Here is a 12,072-nt window from a genome sequence, read left to right on the forward strand (position 1 = left end):
ACTTTTAAGACAACTCTGTTCCAACATGGCAATGTTACACACACATTGCAGACATTCTCAAATTGTAACACACGTAGTGTTGTTTATTGCATTTGGTGCCCTTGTGGTCTGCCCTACATTGGGCAGACACAACAGCCTATAAAAGCCAGAATAGGCCAACATAGAAGTCGGATTAGAAAACTCATTCTGACTGCACCCCTTGTAACACATTACAAAGAACTCAATCACAACGCTGACCAAATCAGATGGCAAGTGATAGATAACATATCAGTACCTGAGAGAGGTGGAGATATTTCGAACATCCTACAACGCAGAGAATGCCATTGGATAGATAGAATTGACTCTATCAACCATGGCTTGAACTCAGCAGATGAATGGAGAGGATATGTTTCAAACATTACATACTAGTCTGCTTTATACTGATATGTTGCTCGAGAAGACTGTGTTACACTATTATACCTTTTGTAAAGAATGATGATGCTCCGCTTGATCAATGTCTAATTCAATGCACATGTGGGATGTAATTATTCTTTCACATGGATGTAATATTTACAAATGTATGTGTATATGGATACTAATTCCTAGATTTTATATGGTGTATATTCTATTGCACTAATTATAATGTGACTGTAAGCAAGTATGGCTATGCCAGGTATTGAAGTATTGATACATATGATTGCGCCACCCTTTACTTTCCATTGGTTGTCTCATTCTTCAATTTTTTAATTATCTGTAAGTCCCTTAGATTCGGATCATGATATATAATTGCGATATCATACAAAAACGACACATCCAGGTGTGTAGTCCCTTGCAGTGACTAAATTGCCTTTTAGTCGCTCATTGCCTTGATAGTACATAAAAATGTGCTATCATCCGCTCTAGCGCTTTCCAATTATCAACCTTGACTAGTAAATGCTGATTGTCACCCTGTGCATAAACTAGTCTGGACTTTGCTATACTAACGACTCCCCTTACAAAATGTAAAAAAATCGTTGGAAATAATGACACTAAAATATATATTTTAGAACTTGTTCTGAATATTACGTTAACAAATAAGAAAGAGAAAAGAACTTCCAAAATCCCCCGAGTCTGTCCTCTACAAACTAGGAGGTAGCGTTTGATTCAGTCACCTGACCGCGCTCGAGTTTTCGGAACTCGCGCCGTCAGGTCTTACATGAAACTGCAAAACAAGAGCAGGAGGAGCCGTGTAACACGGAAGCGGGAAGCTGTTAGACGCGACTGGGCTCTACAGAAATAAGGTACGTCCCAGTACTCCTCGCTTAAATCTTTTGGCATTGCGAGATACAAATACTTCGCATAGTATATGTAATAAGTCCCACCCTCTACCCCTTTTTTTATTAACATAGGTATTACCCTTGACTGACAAAATTGAAAACGAACTTACCCCAGCCTGATGTATAATTTGACACACGGAATTGGATATCATTGAGATATCTCATATATGGCACACCCATTGCAGGTAATTATTTCTACACCATGGGGTTATACGAACCATCAATTTTAAACGCGATGTACTTATGGCATATATTATTTCACTAGGTGTAACCTACATCATCAAAAGTTTTTAATTCTATTACTGCGCGCTACATACTGCGCATCCCCGACCACTATAAGTGGTAAGTACCACATTTATACACGGTGCTTGTTTGCCTAAATTATTCATATGGCATTAACCTTTCACTAACTGCTCCTTTATTCTCTTGTTTTTTGAAAAATCCAACAGTGCCCGGCTGGGTCACTTGTAAGTGTTTGAATCCTTTTCCTTTCACCACGCATGGGTGATCATAGGAATAGAAGCCAGGTATTCAGGTCCCCACTTTTTCTAAATTAATTAAATTAATATATGCAACGGTCATACATTTGACTCATAGCCCTTTTTGTACTCCAATTTTTAGATGTCCTATATTTTCCTGTCCTGACGAGACCCCTACCCCATAGGGTCGAAACGCCGTCGACGCCCACGTGAAAAAGAACCCTTAAAAGAGAGTGCCTATGATTGTGTAGATTCACTCATTATAATTATAGTAATTTCTTTGGGTCTTTTTCCAATATATATATTCAGTTGGAAACCACTGTGCCTTTTGAGCTTTCATGTTTTATGTACTGTTAGTTTGGTTGTTTTTGACACACTTGGGACACACTGCACCCTTATGTATTGTTTGTGTTTTTCCTATGAATCAGTATGTATGAATAACATTTCTTTCAATAAGAGTCTATAAAGTAAAAAGTATACAATACAATTGTGAGTGTACTTCTTTCCGCCATTCTCAATCCTCAGCAGTAATAATTATTGCCATTGAGCATAACAATTAAAAGTTATCTATCTCTGACCCAGCAAGGTCTTGCTGTGGCGTTAGTTAAGTGTTATCTTTCGCCCCTTCTACAGTTGCCCAATCAGCCATCCCTTTTCAAATCACCTGTTATGATGCATTTTTTTGAAGGGGTGATCCACATGTTTCCACCAACACCTTTTGTAATATTGCAATGGGACCTTAATTTAGGTACTTGATGTGCATTCCTTTTGAATTGAGGCACAGCTGCTCTCCACACCTGCTAACCATAAAACATTATTCCTCATTACAATCACATATGCCCGTTGAGTGAGTGAACTCCAGGCCTTGCCAGTCCAGCACTCATACACATCCTTCTTCCTGGATAAACTGGTCCTTCAGACAAAAGCAGCTTTTTTGACAAAGGTAGTCACTCCCTCCTGCATAAGGCACTCTTCCTTGCTGTCTTTATACCTTTCACCTCATCTTTCTTAGGAAGTGGAGCAAGCATTGATTGGACAATCAGTTTTTGGTCGCTTCTCTAGAGCCAAAAAGGCAAACGCAGTAAAAAAGGACCATCTCCTGAAGGGTTATCTTATGTAGAAAAATCTGCTGCGGCTAGCAAAGATGCAACCTCCAGAAGGCGTGTACCCTTATTACACCAGAGCAGAGGCTGTTACCAATGTGCTGGCACGCCGTTTGCCAGTCTTGTACATCTGTCAGCAAACAATGTTGGCGTCCCTCCACATGTTCCTGAAGCACTATTCGCCGGTCAGCCAGGTCCGGCAGGGCGGGCACTTTGCATGATCAGTTCTGCTGGGTTTTCTGGTCCGAGTCATCCACCCCGGTAGGTACTGCTTTGCTATCTGTTCACCAGGCGAGGAATCTGCAGTTAAAAGTGTCTATTAGAAGAACAGGTTACTTACCTTCAGTAACACCTTTTCTGGTAGAGGCTCTGTCTAACCACAGATTTTTTACCAATCCACCTTTTTCCCATTATCTTGAAAGGACTCATAAAGTCCATTATTAAGGTTCCATTCTAGACATCTGCACTCTTTGATTTCTCTGGGCTCTATGTCCAATGGAGCGGCTAGAGATCACAAATAAACTGATGTCAACATGCGGTGGTAGCATGGATATAAGGGACCAACGTCACATCTGGGGCGAGATGGACCCAATGCACAGCTGCACAACTCCATCATGTGTGGGAAATGCTAAGAAAATCTTCTGGATCCAGATTGGCCCCTAGGTAAATTCATATGGTGAGTAATCGGCTGTTAGCTGGAGCCTCTAACAGAAATGGTGTTACTGAAGGCATGTAATTTGTTTTCTCAGTACTAAATTGAAAGAAATCCCTATTTGTCAGAAGAGTGGGTAGTTTCTTTAAATAAAGGTTTCAGATTTGTGGGTGACTCGTATTAAACAAAGTAATGCATTTGTACAAGTGTGACAACTTTAAAGAAAGTCTTTTAGATATGTCTGAGTTTCATGCAATGATATACCAAATTGTTTAAACCACTGATAAATTTGCATATTGGCAACTTTGAGCCCTTAAATCAACACTTAAAACCCTTACTTTTTAACCGAGTGCTCTGCCCCATTGTCTTTCCCTGCACAAGTAGGCATTGCCAACCACAGTCATGATGTCATAAATTGTCACAGAAGGTTTGTTTCCTAAAATGATCATCTTGTAAATGTTCCTTACAGCTACAATTGAGTTATGTTTCACATTGTTTATTTTTTGTAAGAGAGGACCCATTTTTCTAGGTTTCAGTTTTTTTAATGTTTGCATTTACTGGATAACAAGGGGTAAAAGTAGTTATACCTAAAAAGGTACACATTTGTAAAAATGTAAACTTTCTCATAAAATGTAATAATATTGGAAACACTGTTTACATTTGTGCTATCACTATAGATTTGTGAAATCATATATTGCTCCACTCCTTCAACTCCCCAAGTAGCATAGACATGTATATTTCATAATTTTCCTTCTCTCTCATAATACTCGGGGCTATCATTCAGCCATGGCTCACAACATTTCATTAGTCTGCACCACCCATCGATTCTTCATTTGGTGTTGACTTTTTAAAGGTATCAATAGAAGCATTACATTTTAAAAAATATGCAAGGCTTATACTTCACTTGTAGGTGGTGAATTGTGTACTTAGCAAGTATCTGGAATACTCAAAATGCTTTCCAAACTTTTATGGCTATTGTCATTATTTCAGTACACCATCCTGCAGTCTCACTGTTGATAAAAACTTTATTGTGTATGTTTGTTGGCATGTTACAATCTAGAAAAGTCATTGCAGCCATATCAAATGCATTTTAGGCTCACATTTGTCGTTCAAACATGACAAACAAAAGTGTTTGCAGCTTCTGTACTAGGGTGCCCAACATGCCCAACAATGGCACACACCTGGAATTCCAACAATGTGTGAGTTCATTGATTGTGCACAGGTTCCTTAACTTTAATGCTCCTCAAATCTTATAATGTGGACTCGAAAGACCTATAGCTACAGATCTTGATCAACTTTTTCACCGCGAAGATCCACTGGCAGTTTTCTCATGATCATGCAGGCCGTATTGATTACCTTGAACTCCATTTTAGCAGTCATATTGTTTGTGTTGACACTGAAAAATTGACCTAATTTTCATTGGGATTGGGGTGGGGGGATCTGAGGAGACATACGTTTGTTATGTTGAAAAGAATGCTTATAGTGAATGGTTGCTCTTTTTACAGTGAAGAAGAACGTTTTAGTTTTGAAGACATCCACAACAAAATCATTATTTTGAAAGAATATGAAATTGTCTTCAGGCAAGAAGAGGAACTGGTAAGTCTGTGTGTAATTTTTGTAGGGCGTAACATTCCCCAGACAATATAAGAATGTCAGCTGGCATGCCACCTACTGTGACTGACACTTGTTAGAGCTCCGATTAAGGTATGGAATTCCTGTGATTTTAAGCAAATGCCTGGAATAAATGCAGGATATTCATTAATATGAATAGAACAAAACTCGCCGTGTGATAGCACGTACCCAGAGTATTGAACTAGAATGAAACTCTTTTTTTTTTTCTTTGTATCCTACAAGTCTTCAGTACATATCTTGGCTCCAAACAATGTTGAGAAATGAGAAAACTCTCTTTAACAAGCATTTGCAGTGGAATAGGTCTAGCAGTTGCAAGTATTTAAGCTATTGGCATTGTTAATGACAATGCCTTTTATTTATGTTACAAAAAATAAATACATAAATAAAAGGGATTGTCATTTACAATGCCAATAGCTCAAACTCTCACAAATGTGAGACCTAGTGCATTGCAGTTGCTTGTTACTAATTAGGATGATTAGTCATAGTCTAACAGGCATATCACAGAGCCCAGACCCTGAGCTGACATCCTTATGCGTATGTGGAGTCTGTGTTGTAGGTACATTGAGTGCTAGCAGGGCTAGCTTGTTGTGAAAGTGTGTATGCTGTAGCTATTGGGGTCTATTTTGGAAGGTAGGGTAGCCCCTTGGATGTAACTTAGTGTACCTCCACCACCTCCATTCTTCTAAAAAAGCTTTTGCTTACAGTATAAAAGCAGATAACTACTCAGATTACCTCCACAGCCCTACCCCCCACTGCACCTCTGGCAGTAGGACATTTTTTGGAGGGTGTCACACTGCATCGGATCAGCTTTGCTTCTCCTTTGCCACACAAAAATATATTTCTCTGTAGGAAATCTAGTGTTTTTCATTTGACATTCCATGTTACACAAAATGTATTTCTCCCAGGTACTAGGTTCTCACACTGAGGTGTTGGAATATTTGACCTATTCTGAAAGTCTATTCCCGTTAGAATATACGTTTGAAAAATTGTGTTGTAAATTGAACCATGCAATCTCCATGTTCTCAAAATATCCTTTTTAAAAAAAAAAAAATATATATATATATATATATATATATGCCACAAACACGTGCACATTCAGTCACGTAAGCCAGACCACACCAGCGATGCTGTCAAAGAAAATGTTTCTTTATTTCAAGATTTAAAATGGCATGACGCGTTTCGAGTACAGGACTCTTTCTCAAATGCCGTTTTGCTGCCACAGGTGGGTTCGTTAGATTTATATAACGGGGCTGTAGACATTGAAAAAGGACTCAGTCCATTATGTCCAGACTTTAAGGGAGACAGTTGCACTTATTTCTTACTTTTTTACTCGTTAAAGTTAGTTTTTTCAAGCCCAGTGGCAGAGTTGAATTAACATCCCTTCGTTACAAAGTTCGTGGAACCCATGTTGGTAACTTACTGGTTCACTTATCTATGCAGGGACTTCAATACCCATAGTGCATTTCACAACTGCTCCGTTTTTGCTTTGCTGGTTTTCAATGCTGATCTCGGCGAAGCCTCACCTTTAGCGCCGAGAGCTGGGTGCAATTGATGCCTTTAGAAGGAAAGTTCCGTTTCCCAGTCTTGGTGCACAGGTAAGTGGTTCACTACCACCAAGGCAGACGCGGTCTTCAGTACGCCGTGTCGAGGTTCATATATATATATATATATATATTTGTATATATATATTTGTTTTTAACACATTTTTATTGCCTTTTATATGTCATGTACCATACTCCTTGGGGGTGTCAGTATACAGTAGACAGAACAAAAAAATAGACAAAACTAAAGCACTGCATTCGTCGTTACCCTAGCTTGGTCCCTTTCCTACATGGTAACTATGATGATCAAATTACTGCGTCCTAGCAGTGCACTATATATAAAAGATATACCCCCCTCCCCTTCCCCAAACAATAAGGCAACAAACCTGTTCCCAAATTATCCTTATGGTAAAACCACCCACCATACTAAATGTAGAGTGTTCCACTTTTTTATAGGATTGTGAGGCTGGTATGAAAAAAGCTGTCTGCTGCTTTTAGTTTTGTGCATGGATGTGAGCGGACCTTTGGCACAACTGTGGGTTCGTTATCAGCAGGGGTCACCGGCATCAGAATATACACAACAGTGGTCGTTTTTAACAACCTAAAAAAGAAATCTGTACACAACCTTTGCAATCCACGGACTGTGCTCTGCTTCTCCTGGTTAGCGGGACCGCAGACAGAACTAACCTGCCTTGGCATAGATACAGATCAGCAAGTCGTCCGGCCGAGCCTGGAAACTCTCTACTTCAGCCCAATGATCAGCAAAATACTTGATGAATGAGATAAGCAAAGCATGTGATTAATTCCCTCACCAAACAAGGAGAAAGGGGAAGGATCCCAAAACCTCCACGAAGAAGGTACACTCATGGTAATGCACAAGCACAGTCCTCACGAGTTGGCGCATGCAGCACAACACAGGATGATCTTCAGCACTAACCTGCCAGTTTCGCCTTTATTTCCTGAAAGACGCCGGCAGCCAATTTTAACGTACACAAAGCATTTTTTTGTTGCCTTCTATATAATACTAAAGAAACATTTTTCCTTTAATTATACATACCAGCCTAGGTCCTACGGAGACCCGTAAACGATAAGGGGTCAGATAGGCGTTGACAATTTATTCAACAGGCTAGCAGGAGACAAGGAACAGACAGAGCGACAAACAATAATGGGAGAACGAAGGAGGCAAAGACAAAAATAACAAGCGCACAGTGGGAGTGTGTGAGGCAGAGAGGAGATGACATGCGCATGCGCATCGCCTGTCCGTGCGCTCACATGGTTTGTCTCCTTTCGCGCACCAAACCCACAACAAAAGTCTCGCCAAGGCAAAGCAGCGCATGCGCTGCGTTCGCTAGGCAAGACCTAATGATACGGCCACCTCATAGGAGTACTCCCTCCCTTGGGGGACAGGTGAGTGATTGCTATAGCCTCTGGCTCTGGGTCTTCTTATCATTAATCTCTATCTCTTTCTTTTCACTGATGTGCAGGAGGGGAGGCATTGTTAAAGAGCCCTACCATTGACACGCTGTCAAAGATGAATATCGAAATGAAAGTCCCTGACAATGCTCAGTCCAGGACCTGTTCTGTGACTTGGCGCGGTGCACAAAACATGCCCTCAAAGTAAGCAGTGTACTACTGTCCCTGCCTTGGATACATCACATAAAGCGTACATGGAAGCATACTGTGTTTTGTGACTCTTTGGTGTGAGCAGATCTTTTTCTCTGCAACATACCATTCTGCTGTTATGTTAAACCCAGAACCATGCACTGACATTTCGTGTGCATATTGTGTGCATGCATGTGCAGTACTTGTAAGGTAGTAGGACTCTGTGGTGTGGGAGTCTGAGTACTGGGACCAGAGGGATCTATTTTGGATGGCCCTTGTTTAGCATGACACAAGAAGGAGGATAAGGAAAAAGTCTCTAGACAGTGGTATATTGGTTTTATTCCTGTGGCTGGGTTTGGAGACCCAGACATTGAAGTGAGGGGGGCCAGTGGCAGAGTTACCTTTGTAAATTCATTGAGTTCCTTGTTAGGAGAAGGCTTCTTGTTAGTTATTCTTGAACCCTGCCATTTGGTAGATGGTAGGGGTGATGGGTGGAACTGAAATTCCTGCTGTCCAGGGTGACGACGTTTCCAGTTCATGGAGCCCCTGTTTTGGATACTGCTGCTTGGAGTCAGCCCATATGCTTCCAGTTTCCACAAAAGATGCATTTGAAGAGCAGCCTGAAAATAACATTTGAAAGAGCATCAAGCTAAACCACCTTTGAAGCCTTAGACAGTGAATCTACATCCCTGTCTGAAAAATGTTTATAAAAGTGAGATCTAAACCACCCCACTTGATTCTATTCACAAGTTCTTCTTGACCAAGGAAGGGAGGGCTCCAGTGAATAATCGAACAAATGCTGTGTAATCAAAACTGGTGTCGATCTGACAGCCAGTCTCCCTGAGGTGAAAGTATATAAAAAGTCAGCCCTTTCTGCTGGAAGAGCTGAGGGTCTGACAAAAGTAGTTAATAGTGCATACATGTAAGTGAATGCATCCCTGGTTGAGGCACTCCTTTGGGTTCCAAAAAACGACTCCACTGAGTGTAAGTTGGTAGTTTGAAAGTTTATGTGTAATATGCAATCCAAATGGATACATTCAACATTTCAACTTGTATGATATAATGATGATAATAATCTCATTGATCATTGAGTTGATATACACTCCAACTCCATTTCGGGCCGGATAGCCCTTTTTCAAGGAGTACTACGAAAGAATGAAGAAGATATAATAAATCAAGCGGAATGTGATACTCTGTTGAAGGTTGTACAAACTTAAAAAGTAAGAAAGTGTAAAGTTGCATGCAGGTGATGTTGAGAAAAACCTGCACCTGTGTGACATACAAATGAATAAAGAACGTGCGGAGATCTCAGGCTGGTGTGTCCTGTAAGGTAAACAGAGATCAAAAGCAACGTGAACTAATGTGCAGAATCTGGTGTATAGAGTTGAACGAACGCTAACAAAAAACCCAAGTTGCACCGTCAGTAGTGAAGAGGTGACTGGCGTAAGTTGCAGGGTGTGTCTTACTAGGACGAACATAAGTAAAACTAACGGAGCATGCTAAGGATAAACAAGACCACTTACGGTCATTCAAACGTAAACCTACAGTGTGTTGGGTACTTGAGATACGTGTTCTTGAGGATTGGGTGAAAAAGAGGGGATACTGGAAAGAATAGGCAGTAGCACCTCCCAACCTAACGCAACACAGTTTTCAACCCTGTATGTCATTTCCACTGCTGTGTGATCAAACTACTTTCTTTATTACATATAAGACGAGCACTGGGCTGAACTTTACTTGATTGTGTCTATTAGCTGACTGTTCCGTTCCAAGCTCTTGCTCCCCATACTACGCCCCTGAGAAGTTTGTAACTGCTAACCCTCAATCGCATAAGAGACAAGTGCGGAAAGGGTTGTACTTGACCCAGTATGGACCTTAGGACATCAATGGGTTATAACCTCAACTGCCACGATTTATGCCCAGTAGCGAGTGTGTGCTCTATAGACCCCCGAATGGCGTCTGACACACAACGACACAGGACTTAATTATACACACAGTCCAACACATTATGATTTGTCCCTACACTGTGCTACAGTACTATACTTGTAGTACTCAGGATAGCACCTAACCAGGAGATAATCCTTACTTCTAATAAAAAGATGCAGTTTTAGTTATAGAAATCCTGTAGCTATTCTCTTAACTGGGCTAACAATTAAAGGGCTTCCAAATACTTGAGGTTCTCAACAACCAAAAATATCATCCAAAAAGTTGAAACATAGCCCCTTTTATATAGAGCAAGAAAGCCAAGTGCATACTTTAGGTACATTAAGAAACGTATAAATTGAGTCTAAGCATAACCACTCAACAGGTTGGACAGGGGCACTCTAAATATTATTGAGTAGTGTACAATGAGACTGAAGCAAAAATAGATTTTTTCACCCCTCTCTCCAAATGTTTGCTCTCCCACTTCTACTACTCCATTTGACCAAAACCTTATAGCGTGTGGACCCTATTATTTTGAAGCCAGATATACCAAACACAGAACACTTGCAGACGCGTTGGTGTCTGACAGGCTGGACCGTCACTGTCTGGAATCATTACTGTCACCATCTTAAAAATAATAGCATGCTAACTCATACTAATGTTGTTTTCATATCTCTGTTGCATTCTAGAGGCTGAACCATCATAGTAGCTTCCAGTATGGGCTTCATACTGTTGCCATATTGGAGTTACTGCATACCACAAACAGTCTTATACTCCTAACTCTATTATATAACACATCCTAACATGAAGTCAGCAGTGCAGTCTCAAAGTGATTTTAAAATATTTTTAGAAAGCCTTTTAACATTAAGTTTGATAACACAGGGACTAAAAATGATCAAAGCCATTGAACCATATCAGAGATTCCATTAAGTGCAGTGACTCAAAAATATTGTATCCGTTTGTCACGCATTTATTTAGCAAGCTTAGATTTGAACTCTGCACAGCAGCAGAAACTTGAACACACATTCTAACATTTGAAAATGCTCAGAAAAAGGAACGTAAAGTCCATATTAATGGCATTTGCTGTCAGCATAGTGCTTGCCTAAGCCTGAAGTAATCGCAGCCCTCCGCGAAATATACAAAAGCTCTATGAAAGTATTCTAATATTTTATTAATGGAAATATATGCATACAGTTTTGTAAGATTCCCTACTGGTTCCCTATGAATTAGCCTTTACACTGCAGCTCTTTTTCCTACAGCTTTCTAGCTCTACAGCTGTCACTATTGATGATGTTCTTTACTTCAATCCTGGTACATTTTTCTATGTTTTATGGACATGTATGAAGTGAACACAAAGCTTTATGGCAACAGTTTGAAAATGTACTTTTCTTTTCAGATTGACTGTGGGTTTTATATCCGCATTAAGTATTTCAGTATTCTACCAATGGAACCGGACAGAGAGGACGGTGGCATAAATTGGTGAGTCTGCAGATGTCATTCCAATACTACTCTTTTACTGTTGTATCTGCAAGTAATTCTGCTGCCTGTGCTTTTTAGCATCAGCTCAATTTTAGATGTTTGTTTCTTGAGTATAGTAATATACAGCTAACCCTGTAGTTTGTTTTGTTCTCTTAAACCTTTGGGTGGTATCGATCTTATCTGCAGTTCCAGTCCTTCAGGGCTTCTCTCAGGTCACAGACTACAGGTCTAATCCACTTCTGTGCTTCCTCAGGTCCAAAAATGTTCTGAGGTCAGTGCCTAGACATGCCATATTTACTCCTGGTATGAGCTAGTGGGTGAGAATGACCCTTGAGCATGCCCTAACCAATAGGGTAAACGTTCCCAGGG

At 40.3% G+C, this 12,072-nt stretch overlaps 1 protein-coding gene across 1 annotated transcript in view; it reads left to right on the forward strand.

Moving 5' to 3' along the window:
• The window catches only part of LOC147669896 (adrenocortical dysplasia protein homolog), a 256,261-nt gene that overhangs the window by 118,692 nt on the left and 125,497 nt on the right, over positions 1–12,072 (forward strand). Inside the window, exons 5-6 of the mRNA XM_086948161.1 lie at positions 5,035–5,125; positions 11,621–11,703. Of these exons, the coding sequence (XP_086804287.1) occupies positions 5,035–5,125; positions 11,621–11,703 (174 nt within the window). The remainder of the gene's footprint in view (positions 1–5,034; positions 5,126–11,620; positions 11,704–12,072) is intronic.

The sequence above is a fragment of the Lissotriton vulgaris genome, unplaced genomic scaffold (genome assembly GCF_964263255.1).
Source record: "Lissotriton vulgaris unplaced genomic scaffold, aLisVul1.2 SCAFFOLD_1127, whole genome shotgun sequence".
In the NCBI taxonomy this organism is placed as follows: Eukaryota; Metazoa; Chordata; class Amphibia; order Caudata; family Salamandridae; genus Lissotriton; species Lissotriton vulgaris.